At 37.2% G+C, this 25544-nt stretch overlaps 1 protein-coding gene across 4 annotated transcripts; it reads right to left on the reverse strand.

The window, feature by feature from the left end:
• Window positions 1-397: 397 nt before the first annotated feature.
• Window positions 398-6661, reverse strand: LOC100782890 (protein decapping 5). 4 transcript variants are annotated; one of them, XM_003516814.5, is made up of 8 exons: window positions 6299-6661; window positions 4025-4125; window positions 3616-3687; window positions 2542-3537; window positions 1809-1880; window positions 1097-1291; window positions 873-983; window positions 398-801 (listed from the first exon to the last, which is right to left on the reverse strand). In XM_003516814.5, exons 1-8 carry the CDS (start codon window positions 6444-6446, stop codon window positions 664-666), a joined length of 1833 nt encoding a protein of 610 aa, XP_003516862.1. In that variant the 5' UTR covers window positions 6447-6661; the 3' UTR covers window positions 398-663. The 4 variants fall into 4 exon arrangements, with proteins under 4 accessions (XP_003516862.1, XP_006573278.1, XP_040873674.1 ...); XM_006573215.4 differs by having other exon boundaries at window positions 873-986; XM_041017740.1 differs by lacking the exon at window positions 1809-1880.
• Between the last annotated feature and the right edge of the window lie 18883 nt (window positions 6662-25544).

A 25544-nucleotide genomic window follows, 5' to 3' on the forward strand; every position in this document is an offset into this window, starting at 1 on the left:
AAAAAACATTTAAAACTGTTGAGTTTATAGTAAAATAAATATATAATTGGCGGGATATCAATCATTTGCCACATCACTCAGGAGATCTTTCTAATTTTTTACTAGAAGATCAAGCTTTGTAATCTTAAATTATTTTTTACAAGTCTCACAATGAGCCCACCTTTTAAAATTTATTTACACTTTTTGTAGAGACATTAAAATATTATTTTTTTGAAAACATGTGCAGATTTTGCTTATTTTTATAGAAAAAAACAGATCTCCTCCATAGAGATCAACCCTCATGCTCCAACAACAAATCTTAACAAGATCAGATCTTGCATGAAAGATCAGGTTTCTAATAACATCTATTGAAGATGCTCTAATAGCTTACATGCATAAACAATAATCATGAAATAAATTAGTCTAAACTTCTGCCTGTTGATATATGCTAAAATAAAACGGTGTACAAACATCTTTCCACCAAACCAAGTGACTTTGGTAGGGGAGTAACAAGAGGGTAACATAACAGGAAAAAAAATGACCTAATTCTGTGAAACAAACATATAACAATAACAGGCAACACAACAATGAAGCATTATCTCTTAACATAATTACGATGCTTTTAGAGGAGGCTACCTAGGCTTTTGTTCTCCACCATGTCCATAACTAAACATTAACTGCCAACTACAAATTGCGACTGGGCATGCCACGTCCCCTCCCTCGTCCATTATAGCCATACCCTCCTCTTCCATAATAACCACCTCGGGTACGTCCACCACGGCCCCCACGACCACCACGGTGCCTCACAAAATCGCCAAACGTCTGCACCGCAAATCAGCAAAAGAATTGAACATTGTCCCCCAAATATGAGATCTATGAAAGATAGGAATTACCTCAGTATCAATCTTGATTTGTTCAGAGTATCTAGTCCTTCCATTCTGTGAAGCATTACCATGCACGTTGGAAGAGAGCGAGTCAAAGAAGTCATCCTTGTTATAAATAGGCTGCTGCAAAAACCATGAAAAGCAGAGTCAAAGATACCACAGAAAGACCAAAAACCAAAATACATTTAGGTAAAAACTGAATGCATATCAAGCTGCACACTAGATAACATTACCTTAACCTCAATGTTTGATACATCGTCATTGTCTTCATCTTGGTAATCTTCATCAAAGGCATTTTCTTCCCCATCTTTTTCTTTTGAATGAGACTTACTTTTACCAAGATGGCCCCATACTTCATCCTTTTTGAACTTCTCATTCATTGCCATGAAATCAAAATCCTCAGTGAATTTTGTGACTGGGTGTAAACCCTGCAAAGCATTAATAGAATTTTTCATGAACTCAACTGAATGTTACAATCATAATCCCATCAATAGAAGGGAAAAAAATAAAAGCATATTTGCAGATATATTTATAATAAGTGTCTTAATGGTCCACCCAACTACTATTAGAAAGGAAAAAATTAAAGCATATTTACAGATATATTTATAATAAGTGTCTTAATGGTCCACCCAACTACTATTAGAAAGGAAAAAATTAAAGCATATTTACAGATATATTTATAATAAGTGTCTTAATGGTCCACCCAACTACTATTAGAAAGGAAAAAATTAAAGCATATTTACAGATATATTTATAATAAGTGACAAGTGAACTATGAAACACAACAACCCCCTGCCCATCCAAAAGTCCAAACCACCAACCCCCTCTTCAAAAAGAAAAGATTTAAAACTCCAAATTATCCAATACGTTTTCAAATTCTATTGGTAATTCAGTATAAGCCACACTAAAAATGCCTACATAACTGAACAGCAAACTGAACATTACCCCAGTTCCCCTTCCTCTTCCACGTCCTCTATAATTATAGCCATGATGAGTTTGGCTAGGAGCTCCACCGGGCTTAAAAAAATGCAAACAAATGTCAGAAGTCCTTCTCAATCAAAAGAATAGATGGTAAACAAGTTAATATAATAAAACATCCATACTTAGGGTCTTGGGTATTAATCACTTAGTGCTAATTCTATTAGATAAAAGCGCAAAGCAAACAAATTAAGAAAGGTTCATCAATCATCACAATTCATGTATGGAAGTTGCCAATTAAAACCATGTGCAAGCCAGACCAAATCCTACTTTAATTCTCTACAAAAAAAAGGGGGAAAAAACAGAGAAGCTGATCAGAAGGGAAGAGTGTGTAGACTATCTAAATAACATTAAGCTTGCTTTCAAGAAAAACATCCAAATAAATCTCGTTACTTCATAATCAATTTTACAAAATTAATTCCATTCAAAATCAATTTTTGTAAACAGTAAGCACTCATCAAAACACACTTAAATCTAACCAAAATCAATTTTGCCAAATCAAAGATCATCTAAAATCAAGTTTACAAACGCTCGTCCAAGCACACTAAATATCTCCAGATAATGAGATTAACCAGTTAATTTATGAGAATCTGATCTCCACCATGTTACCATATTGCATAAAAACATACAATTACAAGCAAAACCATAACTAGTGTGTGTCCGCATGAAACAAATTGATAGATCAAGAGAGGAAGGATACCCTGTAACTGGGCCGTGATGTTACTGGCAATGGCAGTATTGGTGGTTGAGTTTCAGCAGAAACTGGCACAGATGGCTCAGGAGATGATGTTGAAGATACCTGAACCACTTCAACATCCTTATGAGGTGCTTGTGAAGGCTGAGCTGAAGAAACTATACTTGGTCCAGGCTGCAATAATTGACCTGGGGTTACGAGAGAAGGTGCTGATGTTTCTGTATGGATAGAAGTTGATGATCCCAAAACTGTGGAAGACAACTGGGATACAGTTTGATAGGGCAAGCTTGAACCTGAAATTGCATGCAGTTTTCTGGAGATGGGTGGCACTATAGCATTTATATCTGGACCAGAAATGGTCAGTGATAGTAAGTTGGAAGCTAACATGGCTGCTGAAGTTGAAACAATGGGTGCCTTATTTGTTACTGATACTGGCAAAATTTCAGAAGCAAGTGTTACAGAAGGTACAGAAGATAAAGCAGAAGATGCAGAAGATAGAGAAGATGGTGCAGGAGGCAAAGCTGATGGAGCAGGAGCCAAAGCAGAAGGTGCTGGAGGCAAGGAAGCAGATGTTATACTAGGGATACTGGCACTCACAGGCAGCAAAGATGATGGTAATTCAGGCAAATTAGAAGATACATTAGGCAAAGAGGGGGTGAAATTGGGATACTGCATTGGCTGCTGCATAGATGAAGGCATTGATAAACCAGGTGGTGGTTGAAGCAAAGATTGCTGGTGTAATTGAGGAAGCCCATTTGGAGCACCATAATATCCTTGCCAATACATTGGTGGCATAGCAAGCCTACCACCATTTGCATTAGGAGCAGGTGGAGAAGCTCCCCACGATCCTATGTTCCCTCCAGGTTGATACAAAGGCAAGGGCCCTTGAAAATTTGCCCCAGGAAGTCCAAGCTGTGTGGTATGAGAGCTAGGATCAGTCAAAGATCCACTTACAGCAGAAGGCAAACTTGTAGATGTAGAGACCGGGTGAGGATAGTGAGACTGCATATGCAATTCCATATAATTAGGATGTGATTAATTTAACTGATTCATATTTCAGATAAAAACTTTCTCATCCACCTGAATAATAGCTGGGTCATTGTTGACTTGTGGAATAGGCTGGACGGGTGGAGAAGATTTAACCTGTAAATCCTGCAGAAAAAAATAAGACAGATGTCTCAGCTGATCTGATTCTTGTATAATATGGACATAAATCATTCAACATTTCCACACAGTAACATCTAAACAAAGCTTTTATTGAGCTATTAAATTAACTCGCAAAAAACATAAAAATCTGGATCATACTCCTAATGTTCCACCTCCCAGTATTTATATTCAAAGATTCTAGAACCAAGTTGTACCAAAAAAGTTTCTTTACAAAATATCACACAAGTGGCATGCTATTGTTTCTAATGTACACTCAACAAAATCAGGTACAAAGACATTAACTATTTAGAAAAAGCACTTGTATATATTCCATGCATGATACCTTGATGTCAGTCCCACGGAAAAGTATATACTCATAAACCTTGTCACCTGGAGGAATTTGTGGGCCATCCTTTTTTCTTCCTTCTGTTCCAAAAGATCGCACTACAACACAAAAAACAAAAGCATCACTCCACCAATCCAACCCGAGATAGAAAACATGTTTAGGTGGTAAAATTCAAGGCTGCAATAATCCACATGGTAGCATGAAAATCTTGCACATATGATACCCCTAATGATCAACAGTCTTGATCATTTGAAATGTAACCAAACAGCACAATATTTATTACTAACAAACACCAAAATGTCATTTAGAAGGAATACTTAGCATATAAATTCAATTTCCTTAAAACACACCTAAATGTACTCCTTCTAAAAAATAAGTTGTGTACATTAACGTGTGTGTTTGCATATATTGCTCGATTATAAAAAATGATTGTTATCAATCTCGGATAGTGGTGTGGCGTGGAGTGACAGACTCCAATACCGCTATGCAAGATAGCGGATAGTGGGATGACCACTATTCTGAAATTTTGTTACTATTAATTTAGTTTACTATATATTATTTGTTATTTAGTTTTTTATTACTATGTTTAGTGTATTAATTATATTACTTGTTATGCTTTAAATTTAAGAGAGAGAAAATCTAAAATGGATTCAAATAGAAGACCCCAATAAACCAAAACAATAAAAAAAGGAGAAAAAACCACTTGGACACATAGGCCGAATTCCCATAACCTTTTGTTTACCATAATCCTAAGACCCCAGCAGCTACGCGCTGCCTCCCCCCTACTAGAGATTCAATTGTAAATGGAAGAGAGCAAAATGCAGACAGCTTTGCAGAGAGAGAGAGAGAGGGCAGAGATCACAGATGGAGAAGGGGACGCCAGGTCGGAAGGGGCTGTGGCGACATAATAGCCTAAAGGGATAAAGCGCAGAACTCATGGGAGCTGTGCTATTATGCCATGATTTCTGCTATTCCAGCAGGAAAAGCATCCATGACGGTCACAACACTGAGCGCTTTCTATAACAAAATGTAAGGGCAGAACAATCTCTGGCGGAGAGCAGGGAACAGTGAGAGAGTGAACTGAATAGAAATAAATAGAAAAAGTAAAACAGAACATCAAATATAGTGCCAGAGAACAGAGCAAGGCAGTAACACCAGGAACGTGCCAAAAAAACATCAGAAATTGCTGGAGATGTCGCCAAAAATTAGTGGGTCATGTTTCAGAGACACAAGGGTGGGTGACAGTTTGAAAATAGGGTTTTGATTTCAAACGTAGAATAAGGGAAGTGAAATCACACAAATGTCTCCCAAAATATACGTGACACCGTATTGTGGGGGTAAACCAGGGTTTCAACCATTAATCAATGTTGCACCCACTAATGCCTCAAATGGCTGCGATTCATGACGCTCCAAGCATGACAGCGAACCGCAACACAACACGCTACATGGAGCGAACTACGCGACACACTACATGGAGTGAACTGCAAAGAGACACACTACAACAGTTCTAGAGCGCGTGACACACCACAATGGTTCTAGAGCGCATGATTGCCAATCCTGGAATACAGATATGTATGCCAATTATTATTCTCTCACTAACATTAATAACCCAAACATAATAGGGAAAATTATGAATTTCCATTTTTAATTTAGTGTGGCCTTAGTGTTTGGAAGTTTTGCCATTAATCTATCACCACTGGAGTATTTGAATTTCACTTCTTTCAGTATTGCACATGATTCTAACCAGCTAGCCACTTAGGGACTTTCTAAGCTTTCAAGTTTGTTATTAGCTCCTTGCATTCATCGATCAAGTAGCTTTCCACTAAGCCGGTATGCAACAACTGTACAATCCACAAAAGCAAGCATCGAATAACAAATTAATACAAGAATCAAACGTAAGTCATTGTCCAAGTGTGAATCACATGCTAACATTGAAAATTGCAAACGTCAGATACCCCAGTGGAGATAGATTAAGACCACACAACATACTTAAAATACGTCAGTAAAACATGTAACCCAGATGCTGCAAGGAGAAATAAAAACATCAAGGCCCCAAAAACTATCACAAGTTAAAAAAATCCCTTCCCTATGGCAGGAATTCGCACCCTTGTGACAAAGTCCATTCTTCAAAATCAACAATAACAAAGATCAAAATTTGACAGTGAATTCAGAGATCTGAAACCAAAGCAACAAAATTAAACTGAAAAAGAACAAAACCCAGAAAGAATTAAGGGAAATTCCTTGAAAAAAAAGTGGGTAGCAGAAGAATACCATTTCTGAGGCCAATACTGGACTCTTCGGTGTTGATGTTGTAGAGAATGCCTTCGTATCTGATCTCACTCTTAGAGGTCAAGCTTATCAAGCTCCCAATGTACGAATCAGCCGCGGAACTCGACCGAGAAGCGGTCTCAGACGCCATAATCGCAAGCAAACCAGAATAGGGTTTGGGTTTTGGGGCCTCTTGTTTGAAGCCTCTAATCTAATCTGTTTCGAGCTTAAAAATAAGTGAGATCAGTAAACACACATTTTTATATTTTAAAAAAATTAAAATTACAATTATTACGTATCATGCACACACACATGATGAGATGAGATGATATGAGATGAGATGATTATGTCTTAGGGTATGGATTTCATTCTTTCATCATACCTTTTACCTTTTAATATAAACTAGACCTAAACCCGTGGCTTTGCATGTATGTTTATTTGTTTTACAAAGTAAAAATAAAATGAAAACTAATGTGCAAATTAAAATAGATTAAACATTGATAATATATTTACATAGTAGACAAATTGTTCAAAAAAGCAAGAAAGATAAACACTATTATCAAGAAGTACCAATTTAATGTTCCAAATTTATTCAGTGTCATTGTCATCCCAGTCTTTCCTACGGCTGATGATAATTTCTCATATTTTATCTCTACCTCTGTAATAGAAGGAGATCTCATCGTCGTGGGAGAAATCATTGTCGGCAAGGAATTGATATCATGGTTGTACAACATATCTGTGGCCAATTCCAATGTCAAGGACCACATCATTCCACTACAGTGGAGGTCCAAATTTTCTAAGGATCGCCATGTGTTAGTCGCAAGCATTAAGATGTGTAATGGCACAATTTGGAAGTCTATGTAATGGAAAAAACAGTCTTGTATATAAACAAGAATTTGTATAAGGACAAGTGCACGAGTTGTTTGGTAAGCAAGTTTGCAAGCATTTTTTAACTGCAATATACTATTTATAATAAAGTGATTGTTCAAACTACATCATTCACAAAACATTTGTTGAAAATTCCAAACTACAAAAGGCACTTTAATCAGTATCACTATCATCCCAATCCTTCTGTCTTCTAATGACAATTTCCCCAAATCAGTCCAAATTAAGTTGATTCTCATATTGGACAGCAACACAATGCTAGTAAGGGAGGCATACATAAATTAATAAAAGAAAATTGGTGTGTTTTAAAGGGCATATAGGAAGACACTAAATTCATTCTACCAGTGGAAACAGATTTCAATTATTAGTATCATTCCCTTTGAACAGCCCACAAAAACCTTAAGTTCTCCATATATATTTTAGACCTTAAATTGTTCCATTGTATTTAATGTTGTGTGGATTCTGAACCTGTAAATGGCAGAGGCACATCACATCACACGTATGATATTGATACATCACAGTTTGCTTCTGATACAAAAGTAGTATACCTTTGCTAGAAAAGAAACATTCAGTGAAAAGAGGAGAAAGAGCTATATATGTAAGACATGGATATAAAAATTGAAACTACTTTGCAAAGGAGTGAACATGCTTAAAGAAACTATTTTGAAAAAATTAAAATAAAAAAGGATGGCAGAATCCCATCATAACAAAATTATCGTCATAAAATTGCAGTACATCAGTGTATATTTAAAGGAAAGCTTACTTGGAAGCTTGCTCATAACTGAAGAACTTCACAGCAGAATTTGAGACGATTCGAGCACAATTAGTACCATTCCCTTTGAACAGCCCACGAAAACCTTAAGTTCTCCATATATATTTTAGACCTTGAATTGTTCCATTGTATTTAATGCTATGTGGATTCTAAACCTGTAAATGGCAAAGGCACATCACATCACACGTACTCTGAATATGTGAAACGCATAATTTGAAGAAAGAATAGTTATATTCATCAACCATGCACAATGCACTCAGCAATATCGGGTTGGAAACAAGAAGAAGAATTCCACAAATGGAACATCAAAATTCAACTTACCTCATTTAACTCGTTTTTGTTATTTTTGCCTTGAGCTACCCGAGATGATACTCTGCACTGTACACATAATAATAATAATAATAATAATAATAATAATAATAATAATAATAATAATAATAATAATAATAATAATAATAATAATAACGAAGCAAACATGCATGACAGCAAAAAAAAATTAAGAGTTAGGAAATATCAGCGTTAACTCTTGTCATCACAACATAAAAAAGGGCATTCAGTTAGAGCTTACATAATAATAATAATAATAACAATAATAACAACAACAACAACAACAACAACAACAATAAAATTAAATAGAATTCTAAAGCAATACTTAGGACAACCTGGAAGAAAGAATGCCAAAGAAAACCAAAAATGAAATGTCATGGGCGACACACGTGCTACAATGGACAGGACAAAGGATTGCGATTCAGTGAGGGTCAACTAACTCCAAAAACTCGTCCTTAATTCGGAATAATAATAATAATAATAATAATAATAATAATAATAATAATAATAATAATAATAATAATAATGACGAAGCAAACATGCATGACAACCAAAAAAAAATTAAGAGATAGGAAATATCAGTGTTAACTCTTGTCATCAAAAGATAAAAAAGGGCCTTCAGCTAGACCCTACATAATCTGTAATAATAATAATAATAATAATAATAATAATAATAATAATAATAATAATAATAATAATAATAAGAAGAAGAAGAAGAAGAAGAAGAAGAAGAAGAAGAAGAAGAAGAAGAAGAACAACAACAACAACAACAACAACAACAACAACAACAATAACAACAAAATATAATAGATTGCACAAGCAACGGGCCTTTGTTAGTTTTTATTATATATAAATTTATCAGAATTAAATTTTTTTGACAATTTAGCTTATTAATTACATCAAAATTAAAAATCTATCCTTCTTAATGTTACTAGATTCAATTAGGCTTTTACTACTAAGTTAAGAAAGTAAAGAACAGAAATAGAAACTTAACCAAAAGTAAATTCGATAATTAAAAGTACACAGCGGAAATTAAAGAGTGTAGGGAAGAAGAAGACAAACACAAGATTTATATTTGTTTGGCCACAAACCGTGCCTACATCCAGTCCCCAAGCAACCTGCGGTTCTTGATATTTCTTTCAACCTTGTAAAATCCTTTACAAGCCAAAGATCCACAAGGGATGTACCCTCCCTTGTTCTCTTTGAAAAACCAAGTGGATGTACCCTCCACTTGAACTAATCCACAAGAGATGTACCCTCTCTTGTTCTCAGTATAACAATCCCCAAGTAGATGTACCCTCTACTTGTACCAGAAAGGATGTACCCTCCAATGTGTTGGGACAAAGAATTCTCAGGCGGTTAGTCCTTTGAAATCTTTTGTTTAAGGGGAAGGGAAGAATCAAAAGAATTCTCAGACGGTTAGTCCTTTGAATCTTTTGTAAGGGAGAAGATAGACACAAAAGAATTCAGGCGGTTAGTCCTTCTGTTCTTTTGGCAAAGGGAGAAGAGAATGAAAAAGAATAGCACAAGTTTTTTATCAAAGAACTTTTCTTGGAAGAGAAAGTGTTGAATCAAAAACTTTTAGAAAGATGAAGAGAAATGAATTAGAAAGTTTTGTTGAAAGAGATGAAATAAGATATTGAAAGATTGTTGAAGAATGATTTAAAGATTGATTGAAAGATGTTGAAAGAAGATGATCTGAAATTCATGCTATGGTCACATATTTATAATCTCTTGATGACTCAAGTTAAAGTTTGTGACTCTTGGCAATTTCTTTAAAACTAGTCACCCTTTAAAAATTGTGACTCTTTTAAAAACTAGTTACTTAAAAAGTTGTGACTTTTGAAAAAATCTTCAAAAACAAGTCACTTGAAGAATTGTGACTTTTGGAAATCTATTTTTCGAAATCAGTCACTGGTAATCGATTACACATTAACAGATGTGACTCCTCAGTTTAAATTTTGAAAATCATAACGTTTAGAAGCTCTGGTAATCGATTACAAGTATTATGTAATCGATTACACAAGTTTAAAATGATTTAAACGGTTTAAACACAAGTTGTGACTGGAAATTTGAAATCTAACGTTTTAAAACACTGGTAATCGATTACTACCTTCTGGTAATCGATTACCAGAGAGTAAAACTCTTTGGTAATGATTTTGTGAAAACTTCTTGTACTACTCAATGTTTTGGAAAACTTTTTTAGTACTTATCTTGATTGAGTCTTCTCTTGATTCTTGAATCTTGAGTCTTGAATCTTGATCTTGATTATTCTTGAATCTTGATTCTTGAAACTTGATTCTTGAATCTTGAATCTTGATTCTTGAAACTAGATTCTTGAATATTTGGAATTTGCTTAACTCTAGATTCTTTGGCATCATCAAAATAACCTTGAAAGACATTGCTTCCACAAGGATCTGAGTCTTACCATGTTGCTTAACACAACACCTTAAAAAGTAGAAGCCCAAACCTTTTATTAAAAATTAAAACCACAAACTTCAATAGAAGGTATAATACAAATTATATATGTATATGGATATGTGGAAATATATGTATATAGGTACCTACCTTTGATCCCAGTGTTTGCGCTTTGTTTTTAATTTTTAAGCTAAAGCAGCAAATTTTCCAAATGGGTGGCAGATCTGTGAGAAAACAAACATATTACATACCAATGTTTCCACTGTTTGTTGAAAATAACCCAAGTCTTCATGGATATGAGTAATAGTACTTCTAACTCCAGCAACCTGCGAAAGATGTATCACAATTAACTACAGATTCGTTTCTTTCCCATAATGTTTGTAAATTATAATAGAAATGGATATGGCATTAATAAACTATGGTTTCAATTCCTTTATCCTAGATGAAACAACTTATTGAAATAGCTTACCATCATACCTACACTTGTAAAAAGATAGGTACCATTGAGCCACAGACACTTAGATCCAAATAAAAACCGCAAAAAGATCGAAATTAACAAAAGAACGAATGAAGTGGGGGATTGAGAAATTATACCAACAATACGGAGAAAAATGGTGACTGATTATTGAAAAATATTGAAGGAAAAAAAAGAGTGGAAAAGAAAAAACCTTTGCGAGTAATAGGAACTTTCCCGTAACAGGAACTTGCGTGAATGATCTTAACACCAGTTTTCATGTTGGGTCGAGACCAATTGTAAGCAATTGAGCCCGACATACCACTGAGCCACAGACACCCTGATCCAAATAAAAACCACAAAAACTGCAAAAAGATATTGTCAGGTGGAGAGCTTGCATGCAAATCCAGATAATTAAATTAGGTCAAAAATAGTATTGGAAAAGATAAGAAATTATAAGAAACACACCTTGCGTGAATGATCTTAACACCAGTTTTCATGTTGGGTCGAGACCAATTGTAAGCGATTGAACCCAAAATACCACTAAGCCATAGACACCTTGGTCCAAATAAAAATAACAAAAACCGCAAAAAGATCGAAATTAACAAAATCAAACACCCGTGAATGAGGAAAAACAAAAGAACGAATGAAGTGGGGGATTGAGAAATTTTACCAACAGTACGAAGCTTGTGCTCGATGACCCTAGATGCCATTTTGGCTATTGTTGCAACCCTTGAATGGGCAAAGCGGCGTCACCTTTGGCACCGCCGTTGTGAAAATAAACAACAGCACATAAAAACTTCCATAAGCAACCAACATGCAAGAAATGAAACAATATTCCAGCTGACCAAAATGAAACAACTTTCGTTCTAAAACACAGTAAGCATGCATGTAACAAAACCTCATGTGCGGTTGAAGAAATCAGCCAAATGAAAGGAAAACTTGAAAGCACTGAGGAAAATGCATAAAAATTATAGCTTACCTTATAGACTATCTCGTAAAACTCTGAACAATATCAGAAATATGAGTTTCAGGAAAAAATAGCAACCAAGTATCCAAAAAAACCACAAAAAATCAGACAAAAAAAAACATAAACACTGTTTTAATAAAATCAAAATAGAAGAATCTCTATCTTCCTCTTAACTTCTCCAACAACTTCTTTGCCAAAGCTGCCGTTGTTACTGTAGTCTGTCCCAAAAATAAAACCACAAAAAATCATATCAATAAAAGAAAAAGAACCCTAACCAAAATTGCAAAAAATAAAATGAAGATGGAAGCCCTCAGTAGCTTTAAAACTCAACCGAAAACAAAAGAAAAAAGTGTAAGTGAAGAGGACACCAAAATGAAGAACAAAGAATGGAAACAAAGGAAGCAAATTGGTGGGGAAATGACACAAATGAAGGAAGCAGGTTTGAAGTTGGTAGGGAAATGATCGAAAAAGGCTGGAGAAGAAGCCACATGCATCCACCAACAGAAGTTAAACACTCAAGCTGGAATGCCCAAAGCTAAACACTCAATGTGGCAGAAAACAAAGACAAACTAGCAAGCCAGGTGGCAAACAACCAAGGCCAAAACTGGAGGGGTAAAATGACCAAAAAACCAGCAAAAGTGCCAGATGTCAAACTCTCAGCCATGGGCACAACAGACATTTCATTGGACTTCTCTTTTATTATATACCTTGGACTAGTAGTGGAATTCGTTCAATGCATGGTTTTTTAATAAAAATAAGTGAGTGAAAAAACAGGATAAAATGTTTAATTTTTTTAAAATAAAAACAAAATATATTAAAAAAACAAAACAATTACAAAGTATCTCATCATCAACACTTGATGATGGTTGCTGGACAATTTATATATATGTTGTTCAACCATTGACATGTAACAACAACGAGACAATATATATATATATATATATATATATATATATATATATATATATATATATATATATATTAGCATAGTAATTGCGTCTAAAAATATATTAAAATTATCATTATATTTTTATTAAGATAAATTTATTATATAAAAATAATAATGATATGTATGTACTTTCTTATCCTATTATAAAATTATTAGTTTATGATTTGTGCATCGCACGCATGTTTGTGCATGTAAGGACAATTTTATATTAAATAATATATAATATAATTGTATAAGGATATATAAATAAATTCATGTTTTCTAATTGAATTATTTTTTTTACATATTATCAGTAAAACATTTCAAAAATAATTGAATTTTATAAAAGTAAGATAACATATGTTATTGTTAAGAAAATAATTATTGTTGTTACAAAGTGTTATAAATTTTTGTAAATTGTTGAAATAGATATATAATTCTTCAATTATTCTTTATATGTTCAAAACACTTTAATTTATTTTTGGAATTATATGTAACACCCTAAAATTTAAGTTTACAAATACACTTCAAATATCTTTTGTTCATCTTTATAAATAAGTGAGTTCAATTTTTTTTTCATAAATGTCGTAATAGAAAACGAAAAGATAAGATAAATTCTAACTGAAATAATACTTTTCGTGGAATCTCCTTGACTCTCTATTTTAAAAGCTATCAACTTGAAAAGAAAGTGCTCTGTTTTCGAAATTGCATGCAACATACATATTTACATAACATTGTTTCATTTAAAGTCACAAGTTGATATATATAATAAATAGTTAAATAGTAAGTATAAAACCTTACATCTTTAAAATAACATCATATATATATATATATATATATATATATATATATATGTATGTATGTATGTATGTATGTATGTATGTATGTATGTATGTATGTATATAAAGATCTGAGATGAGCCTCCATGGCCACCAAACATAAGTAAATAAGCGTCAAAGGTAAATAGTAAGTAAATAAGATGATTGAACACATATAAAGGTTTATGAAACCTAGGTCTACTCATATAAATACACAAAAGTGAGAAAAAAAACCTAAGTCTCAAAGTAGTCATCTATCCAAGCCCTACAAAATAGTCACGCCATGAAGAAGGTACATGCCAGATAAAAGCAAACCCACAACAAGAACCCGATGAAGAACCTTTGGATTATCACAACTCAACATTCCCCCAGGTTCCTTTGAACTATTTGAACCATCCTTTAGCATACCTATTGTATGTCATCCTTCTCTCTTTTAAGATTCTTCACCCATCCTTCATGATGAAAAACATCAATCCCCGAACGGAAATTATGTTGGTACACGCGAATAGATGTTAAAGGACATTTTCTCACTAAGTATTGAGTAATACCCCCAACTCCCGACATTACCATCTCTCCAACTCTAACACGCTTTCACTATTGTGTTCATCCATTCCTTTCCTTTTTCCTTGTAATGTGTGTCAATCCACATGAAGCTTCTGACTGTAAAATCTTCCTCGTTGTGCACACACACACAAAGCAACAAGAGAGGAAGAAAATTAACTCTTTTCACTCTCTAGGGCCACCATCAGTATGGCCCCTCAAGTGGGTAAGCCCACTACTCATACAAGCAGATCAACCACCATCATCACCATAAACACAATCAATTCATGAACATCAATTTGCTACAACATCGAGGGTCAAACACCCCCGGACCCTGATGTAGCTCCATGTGGAGCTTGTAGGCCTTGGAGCTTCTTCATCAATTGAGTCCTTTGCTTCTTAAATATCAATGACAATAGAATGGAGAAGGAAGAAAGATGATTGGAGATGCTACTTCAAGGAGAAGATGAGTCAAGAACAAGCTCACCACCATAGGAAGCCATGAATAAGAGCTTGAAGGTAGGAGAAGATGAGTGGAGGGAGAACGAGAGAAGAAACATAAAATTTTATTCCTCAAATGAGGTTTGAACTTTGAAGTGTAATTCTCAAATGATCAAAGTTGAAAAAACGTACACACAAAGCCTCTATTTATTGCCTAAGTGTCACACAAAATTGGAGGAAAATTTGAATTTCTATTCAAATTTCACTTGAATTTGAATTTGAATTTGTGGAGCCAAATTTGGAGCAAAAAATTTCACTAATTATGATTAGTGAATTTCAGCTATGGTTCAGCTTACTAATCCAAGATCAAGTCCAAGATTCTCCACTAAGTGTGCTTAGGTGTCATGAGGCATGTCAAACATGAAGGACATGCACAAAGTGTGACTATATGATGTGGCAATGAGGTGTAGCAAGCAAATGCTCACCTCCCCCTTAGGAAGGTCCAAAATTTAATTAGATTGGGCTTCTCCCAATTCAATTAAATTTCTCTCCCAACACACACACATCAAATAATGCACTTAATGCATGTGAAATTACAAAACTACCCCTAATACAAAAACTAGTCTAGGTGCCATAAAATACAAGGGCTGAAAAATCCTTCATTACTAGGGTACCCTCCTTACACTATGGAGCCCTAAATACAAGACCTATAAATAATTAAACTCTAATCTAATATGTACAAAGACAAGTGGGCTCATACTTAGCCCATGGGCCCAAAATCTACCCTAAGGCTCATGAGAATCCTAGGCCCTTCTCCTGCATCTCTAGCCCAATCTTCTTGGAGTCTCCTAGACATGGCTTTGGTGATGGGTCCCCTCCTGGGGAGGATTGCATCATCCCCTCCCTCTTGAAGAGGATTTGTCCTCAAATCTATAGACCCCTCATCATCTGAATCAGACACCTGCAAAAAGAACCAAATCAGTAATGTTAACGATGTTGCTAACTCCATACTCCTCTGGGAGGTCGTCTAGAGTATAAGCATTGTTGTTTATCCTCTCCAAGACCTGAAAAGGGCCATCAACTCTAGGGCAAAAAGAACCCATAAACAACCTCAAAAGATGACTACCTGGTAGTTTTATGAATCCCCTATTATAGGAGGACTCCACATGAGGAAGGTACTCATCCCAAGACTTGTGATTGCCTTTTAGAAAGCCCTTAACAATATGGATAGAGATTTATTCACTACCTCTGTCTGCCCATCAGTCGGTGGGTGACAAGTGGTGGAGAAAAGGAGCTTAGTTCCTAGCTTAGCCCATAAAGTTTTCCAAAAATGGCTAAGGAACTTAGTATCTCTATCAGATACAGTAGTCTTAGGCAAACCATGAAGCCTCACAACTTTACTAAAAACAAAGTCTTGAGATGTGACTAGCATCATCTACCTTGTGGCATGGTATGAAATATGCCATCTTGCTAAACCTATTCACCACCACAAAGATTAAGTCTACACCTCTCTGGGTCCTAGGAAGCCCAAGGACAAAGTTTATACTTATATCTACCCAAGGTGCAAATGGAATGGGTAAGGGTGTGCATAGCCCATGAGGCATCACCCTAAACTTGGCTTGTAAACAAGCCACCCACCTAGTGCAATACCTATGGATATCTTTTTTCATAAGGGGCCAAAAGAATTTTTCCTTGAGGAAGACAAGAGTCTTATCAATTCCAAAATGCCCCATTAGCCCACCCTCATGGCTTTCTTTTACCAACAACTTTCTAATGGATCCTTGGGGTATACAAAGTCTTCCCTCCTTGAACAAATACTCCTTAGAAATGCAGAATCCATCTTGGGCCTTGGGCCCACAACTAGCATAAATGGGAGAGAAGTACTCATCAGAAACATACAATTCCCTTATATTATCAAATCCTAAAATTTGAGCTCCAAGGGAAGAAAGCAATGTGTGTCTCTTAGAAAGAACATCTGCAACCACATTGGTCTTTCCCTTTTTGTATTTGATAACATATGGAAATTGCTCTAGGAACTCTACCTATTTTGCATGCCTCTTGTTTAACTTGCATTGCCCTCTAATGAACTTAAGTGATTCATAATCACATGAACAACAAACTCCTTGGAAACAAGGTAATGTTCCCAAGTTTGGAGGGCTCTAACTAAGGCATAAAGCTCCTTATCATATGTGGGGTAGTTGAGAGCAGCACCATAAAGTTTTTCACTAAAGTAAGTAATAGGGTGCCCACCTTGCAACAACACAACTCCTACACCTACACCAAAGGCATCACACTTTAGCTCAAAAGTTTTAGAAAAGTCAGGGAGAGCTAGAAAGGGTGCCTTGGTGAGCTTTTCTTTGAGCAAAGCAAAGGCTTGCTCTTGTCTCTCACCCTATGTGAATGCCACATTCTTCTTCACCAATTCATTGAGTGGCGAAGCAAGTGTAGAAAAATTAGGAACAAACCTTCTTTAGAAACTTGCCAACCCATGGAAGCTCCTAATATCTCCTACTCTTTTTGGGGTAGGCCACTCTTGGATGGCCTTCATTTTCTCATGGTCCACATGGACCCCATTTTTGCTAACCACAAAACCTAAGAAGACTACACTATCGACATAAAAGGTGCATTTATCTATATTAGCAAAGAGAGTGAGTTTCCTAAGAACTAAAAGAACTTGCCTTAGACGTCCTAAGTGATCATCTAGGTCCCTACTATAGACTAAGATATCATCAAAATAAACAACTACAAACCTACCTATGAACTCCCTTAGGACATGATTCATTAGCCTCATGAAGGTGCTTCGTGCATTAGTGAGCCCAAAAGGCATCACTAGCCACTTATACAACCCAAACTTGGTCTTGAAAGTGGTTTTCCACTCATCACCTTCTCTCATCCTTATTTTGTGATAACCACTTTTAAGATCAATTTTGGAAAATAAATTTGCACCATGCAACTCATCAAGCCTAGGAATGGGGTGCCTATACTTCACAATTATGTTGTTGATGGCCCTACAATCTATACACATCCTCCACTTACCATCCTTCTTTGGTACCAACAACACAGGCACAACACAAGGACTTAGGCTCTCTTGGACCCAGCTCTTCTCCAACAATTCCTTAACTTCAGATTCAATCTCCTTGGTCTCTTGAGGATTAGTCCTATAAGCTTGCCTATTAGGAAGGCTTGTTCCTGGGACTAAGTCTATTTGGTGCTCCATTCCCCTGAGAGGAGGTAACCCATGGGGTATCTCTTTGGGAAATACATCACCAAATTCCTATAAGAGTTCTTGGACCTTTAGGGGAATGGTTTCAAGTGGGGGAATTGTGGCAGTGCTAAAGGAAGTCTCCCTTGAAAGGAGAAGGTAGAAAGATTGCTTGAGAAGAAGAGCTCTCTTAATATCTTCTTTTGTTGCAAAATGACTCATTTTTTTACAACTTTCTTAGAGGAACACCTTCCCTCTTTTTCCTTCTCCTTGACTTTTGGAGCTAAGGCCTTACTATCTTTTTTTTCTTTTGTTTTTCTAACATTTCCTCATCCCTCTTGTCCTTTATTGTAAGTAGATCCTTAGTGTCGCAACCTACTCTTCGACGGGAGGGCGACGCGACGGCTCACGGGTGCGTCTTCCATGGGAGGAAGATGCGCGGAGTCGCCACCAACGTTTATTCGAGGAAAACGGCGGAAAAACCGGAAAGGTGTGGTCTACGAACTTTAAGTGTGAATGGTTCGGGAGTTGTATTTACGCATGGGGAATGTATTAGCACCCCACGCGCCCGTCACAAAGGACAACAACCTTTAATCGAGTGTGCAAAGATGTCTTCAAATTGTTTTATTTTCCATTTTTTTACGTTTTTATGTCTTTTTATGCCTTTTTGTATTTTTTATCTTTTTGTGGTCGACAAGGGTGTTTCCCTTGCTCTCACATATTCCTCAATTGTGATAAGGAAATCATACCTACGGAGTTCTTTCAAAAGGGGCGAATCAAGTGATTCTTTTTACTTGGAAGGGGATCATTTAAGGCGTTGGACCTTAAAATGATCCATTTTGCTTGGTGAGAAAGCTAAGGTGTTGGACCTCTAACCATCTCACGAGGTCGACAAAAGTGGGGTTTTTGCTTCTACGTATCCTCCATTGAAGAGGAAATCAGACCTATGTAGTTCTCGCAAATTGTAAAGTTACATGTTGATTTTATGCTTTTGAACGGTCTATGTTAACCGATAAAAGCAAAGAGGATCGTTTAAGGCGTTGGACCTTAAAACGGTTTTTAGTGATTTTTTGCGGACAAAGCTTGATTTGTGAGTTGATTTTTGCCTTAGTTTCACTTTGGTTATTTAGTCAATTGATCCAAGGAAACTTCCAAAGAAAAACGTCCGATTGATTTTTTTGATTATTTTATTCAAAGCTATTTTAATTATTTTATTATTATTTTTCAAGATATTTTGATTATTTTATTATTATTTCACTTTTTTTGGTTTAACCGAGATTACAGCGTGAATGATCGGTTAGATTTTGTTTTAAGAGTGATTAAACGAGATTACAACGCAAATGATCGGTTGAAATTCATTTTATCATTTATTAGGTGAGAAAACGGCTTAAATAAACGGTTAAAAGCTCTTTAAAGCGGAAGAAAAGAAAACTGAAAGTAAGCGAAATTAAAGTGAAAGTATAAAAAACAAGTAGGGACCACTAAGGGTGCATAGAATGAATTGAAAGATTCGATTTCGGGAACTTACCGGTTGAAGACTTAAGAACGACAAAGAACGAACGAAGAATGGTGAAGAACGATGAAGAATTTCCACAGAATCGCTTACGGAAGCGTTACGGAAGCACTTCGACTCAATTTTTTCTTCATGAAAACGTGTTTTTTTGCCCAAAATAGCCGAAATGCATAGCTAAGGGGTGATGAGTATTTTTTGAAACAGCCCCCCTCCCCTATTTATAGGGAAAAAGAGAGGTGCTTGCCGCCCAGAGACTTAATGAAGAAGATTTCTAAGCGCACCCGAATTACTAAGTTCACCCCTCTTTTCGTATTTTACGAAAAAGTTACGGAAGCCTTACGGAAGTGTTTCGGATTTAATTTTCATCTTTTTTTTCTCTTTCCTTTCATCAGTGTTAAGTGAAATATGCTTACCCAAGGTTTTCAGAAATTTTACGGAAGCATTACGGAAGCCACAAAAACCATTTTTCGAAAATGTGGAGGAGCTTGCCGCCCAATTGCTTCCTCCTTAAGCAACCCAACTTCCAAAATGTTATGTAAGGGCCTAGACTCAAATTGCTATTTACACCCCCTATCTTGATAAGTTCACCCCCTATTTTTATTTTTTTGGCTGTTTTCTTTCCGAAATCTCATGAAACTTTACGGATTACACAACAATACTCTTTTTGACTTTCGGAATGTTGCGGAACTTTACGGATTGCGCAACAATATTTCTTTTTTACTTTCAGAATGTTGCGGAACTTTACGGATTACCTAACGACGGGGGTTAAGTACCTCGAGGCGATCAAGCGAAGGTTGCATGCCACCAAACAATAGTCCCCGGACGAAATTAGGGTATGACAGTTGCCCCTCTTTACTTACCTTTTATCGGAGATAGGAGGAAAGTAAAGGTAAGACACTGATTTCGTCCATCTCAGCCTTTTCCGTAATTAATCTATGATGATTCCCGAAGGCCATCATTTGCCCATCATGGGGATTTAATTGATCTTAATTACAATAGTTCCAACCAAAATGATTTGAAATAATTGACTTTCGTCTCTCCTTCTTTTTCTCTAAACAACACAGAACAAAAAATAACATAATATACACATATACACATTTTTTGGTGAAGAAACCGATTGGGAAAATAACAAAAACTGTATTTTCCCCTCACCGGGGGCTGCGTACTTGATAACGGAGGATGCACGAACATCGCTAGGCAATCAATTCATAGGACTCCGGACTCAATGATGGAGGATGCACGAACAACGCTAGGCAATCAATTCGTGGGGCTCCGGACTTGATGGTGGAGGATGCATGAACAGCGCTAGACAATCAATTCATAGGGCTCCGGACTTGATGGTGGAGGATGCATGAACAGTGCTAGGCAATCAATTCATGGGGCTCCGGACTCAATGATGGAGGATGCATGAGCAATCAATTCATGGGGCTCCGGACTCAATGGTGGAGGATCGATGAACAGCGCTAAGCAATCAATTCATGGGGCTCCGGACTTGATGGAGGAGGATGCATGAACAGCGCTAGGCAATCAATTGATGGGGCTCCGGACTTGATGATGGAGGATGCACAAACAGCGCTAGGCAATCAATTCGTGGGGCTCCGGACTTGATGGTGGAGGATGCATGAACAACGCTAGACAATCAATTCATGGGGCTCCGGACTTGATGATGGAGGATGCATGAACAACGCTAGGCAATCAATTCATGGGGCTCCGGACTTGATGGTGGAGGATGCATGAACAGCGCTAGACAATCAATTCATGGGGCTCCGGACTTGATGATGGAGGATGCACGAACAACGCTAGGCAATCAATTCGTGGGGCTCCGGACTTGATGGTGGAGGATGCATAAATAGCGCTAGGCAATCAATTCATGGGGCTCTAGACTTAATGATGGAGGATGCATGAACAGCGCTAGGCAATCAATTCGTGGGGCTCCGGACTTGATGGTGGAGGATGCATAAACAACGCTAGGCAATCAATTCATGGGGCTCTAGACTTAATGATGGAGGATGCGAGACCATAAGGTTCAACGGGCTCGCTTGCCTCTGGTAGACAAAAGGTGCGAGACCATAAGGTTCACCCGCAAGTCACCTGACTTCACGGGTCAGGACAACAAAAGGTGCAAGAGACAATGTTAGTCTCTGCGCGTCAACGAGCTCGTTTGCCCCTGGTTGACAAAAGGTGCGGGACCATAAGGTTCCCCCGCATGTCACTTGACTTCACGGGTCAGGACGACAAAAGGTGCAGAAGACGATGTTAGTCTCTGCATGCTATCGTGCTCTGGGTCTGATGGATAGCAAAAGAATGTTTATATGGATAACCACTTGGGTATTTCCGCCTGCCCCCTAACTTCACGGGTTAGTACTGACAGAGGTTGTCTGCATGGAAGATGACGTAAATCTCCGCGTGTCAACGGGCTTGTTTGCCGCGATTGACAAAGGGTGCAAAAGACGACATTAGTCTCTGCATGCTATCATGCACTGAGTCTTAAAGATAACAAAAGAATGTTTATACGGATAACCACTTGGGTATTTCTACCTACCCCCTAACTTCACGGGTTAGTGCTTGACAAAGGTTGTCTGCGCGGAAGATGACGTAAATCTCTGCGTGTCAACAGGCTTGTTGGCCGCGATTGTCAAAGGGTGCAGAAGACGACGTTAGTTTATGCATGCTATCATGCGTTGAGTCTTAGAGATAGAAAAAGAAAGTTTGCGGGTTACCGTCAGGTGTCTCCGCATGCCACCGGACTCTTGGGTCACGGTAACAAACGTGGGGTGATCGACAAAAGCAGGGCTTTTGCTCCTATGTATCCTCAATTTGTGATGAGGAACTATGACCTACGTAGTTCTTGATAACTGTGAGACTAAAATAGTCTCAATGTTTTTTCACTAAAATGGGAACATGCTTTAGTAAAGAAACAAAACCTTCAACTGATCAGAGCAACATATGATTTTTTTTATTTTTTATTTTTTATTTTATGATGAAAAACAATGCGTCTATTGGGAAAGGAGAGTATGCTGATGAAATTTTCTCATAACCATAAATGAGATTTTGGATGTTAGCATTTCGTTTCTAAACAACCATTTAGAGGAAACACTGGGTCCAACAAAAATAGAAGAAAATCACTCAAAGTATATCAATCTCACACAGGTAAGTGTTTCATCCTAATTCCGAACCATAGATATGTCATGACTTGATTTTGCAAATCATTTCCTATCAAATCAAAGATTACATGCGTGATCATGGATCAATAGGACATTTTCTTGGGAATGGTTTGTTTTTTTTTTTGTGTGGGAAATTTGGCTTTGAGTGTTCTTGGCCTTTTCCTTTTCTGTTTTTGTTTAGTGTGAGGTGAACAAGTCACCGACGCACAGGATTTTGGTTGGCAATCAAAGGGAGAGGACCACTTTAGGTCGTGGTTTCCTTTCTTTTCTTGTTTACTTGGTGACAATTCTGTATTGTTCAGATATTGTCTGGTCCAAAGACCTTTCTGCATATTTCTTCTGTTTTCTTCCGATCTTTGATCGGGAATTTTCTTTCTTTTTGCTTTCTCTCAATCTTTGATTGGGAATTTTCTCTTTTTGCTTTCTTCCGATTCTTTTGATAAGGAATTTTCTCCTTTTCTCTCTTTTTTTTGTTTTCTTCCGAGGGCAAGGATTGACATTCTCACCCAGGGTCAAGGTTTATGGTAAGTTGGGATTTTGGTTCAAGGCTTGTAGAACAGCTGGACATGATATATGTCAGGGTTTGGCCAGCGGTTTGGGGATAAAGGGGATGTCCCACATTATTTCCATGATACACATGAAATAATGATGATTAGGAAATTTCATGCAAAACTGGTCATGCATGCACCCATGTGGACACTCAAGCATCAAGTTTTTATGGTTATGTGATACTAGGGTTCAGGATTCATTTTTCCTATTTAAGTCAACCCAGTATTTCCAAAACATGTTCTTTTATCAATCCATGCATTCATCCGAGTCTATTTTGCGCATGCGGAAAAATTTTCACAGCATTCACCCTTCAGGTGCATACACATTTTTTCTCAAAAAATGGTCATGATCAGTGAATCTCTTTCAAAGAAAAGCTGGAAGTTAATTCTTTTCAAAAGCATGCTAGCTTTTCAGCCGAAAGATATATTTTGTGTTCTTGGGAATTTGTTTTTTTTTTTTGTTTTTGTTTTTTTTTTTTGAGGTATTTTGCTACCTAAACATGTGTATGTTTTTGTGAGGTATTTTTGCTATATACATGCATATCCAAGGTATCTTGCTACCTAAACACACACACACACACACACACACACACACACACACACACACACACACACACACACACACACACACACACACACACACACACACACACACATATATATATATATATATATATATATATATATATGTTTTGAGGTATGACTACCTTCCGAGCTTGTGCTTGTTTTATTTAAATTCCTAGGATCATGAGCAACTAGGTGTGTCCTACTATGACTTGAGAAACAAAGGTGATCAAATAACAAGCAGGAATTTAAAAGGTACTAGGTTGCCTCCTAGTAACGCTTCTTTGACGTCTTGAGCTGGACGCGTGATGACTTGTCGGCCACGGACCTAGTACTTTGCTTACCTTTGGCTTTGGACTTGGTCACCTATTGGTAGGCCATGTGTCGTAGGCAACACTCTAACCTTTTTGTGGATGAGCTGAGGTGAACTCTAGAGGTGGCGGCGGTGTGCCTGTTGCCCACTGTCAGCCATCCCCAGGCTGTTGTGGTGTCTCGCCCTGCGCCTGCCTGGGGGCACAGTACTTCTTGATGAAAGCCCGGTTAATGGGGGGCCTAATGACCTTGTTAGGGGTGACGGGCGCTTCGTAGAACTGACAAAGGCCCGTAATCAGAGCTAGAAACCCCAAGACCCTGTTGGGCTTCTCCGGGTCCACTGGGTGTCTTGCGGGCGTGATCCCTGCAAACAATAGATGACATCAGAAATCAGTTGAGAGAAGTGCATACTTACCTATGTCACGATGGTATGACCTTACTGGGGGGACGGGCACCCTGTAGGACTGACAGAGGCCCGTAACCTGAGCTGGAAACCCTAGGGCCCTGTTGGACTTCTCCAGGTCCACTGGGTGTCTTGTGGGCGTGACCCCTCACTTGACCATTTTGGAGTGACAACAATGGAGCTTTTTGATGTTTAATCAATCCATTGAAATGCCAGGGTTTGTCCCCCCTTTTTTTTGTTTAAAAACATCGACGGGTGAGAACTTTTGATCTGCCCCTAGGTTCGGTTGAGGCTCATGCACGGTGCCCCTCATTGCCTCAGTGTAGGGCTTTGAGGTACCAATTGTTATCTTTCGTCATGACCTTGTAGCAAGGGACAATGAAAGAAGCGGTTGATTCTTGCAAAAAGAATTTTCCAAGGACGAGAAATAGTTGAAGGATGTTTTTCAGTTGATGGATTAAGTCAAATGACTCCTATTCTTGATAACTCACTTCTCTCTAAAAAAGACAAACTTTCCAGAATGATAAAATGAGGTCACATGAACGTCTATATTTTTACTTGAAAACACAGTCAATCAAATGCTTTTTTTTATTTTTATTTTGAAACTTATTTTTGCTTTACTTGTCGTTTTACGACACCCTCACCAAATGTGTAGCACGAGTAATTTCTGATTGAACGGTCTTGGAAGTCCAAACTCAGGAGCGCAGGTCGCTTGAGCAAACAGACCAATGGCTTGCACCCACATTCCGGTGAAAGTTGAATAAGCAAAGATGCGTTTGTGAGAGGATGAGGGACAAAGATATCAAACTTATCCATTTTATTTAGCATTGTAACTATGGTTTACAATAATGATATAAACTTGAAAATCCTGATGAGTCATTAGAGACATCTAACAACAGCTTTCAAAATTACCCCATGTGTGGCATCTCTTGTCAATGTCAGGATTTACACGCGATTCTCCTCAAATTTCAGCCAGCCCACATCAATTAG

The sequence above is a fragment of the Glycine max genome, chromosome 1, assembly GCF_000004515.6.
Source record: "Glycine max cultivar Williams 82 chromosome 1, Glycine_max_v4.0, whole genome shotgun sequence".
NCBI lineage: Eukaryota > Viridiplantae > Streptophyta > Magnoliopsida > Fabales > Fabaceae > Glycine > Glycine max.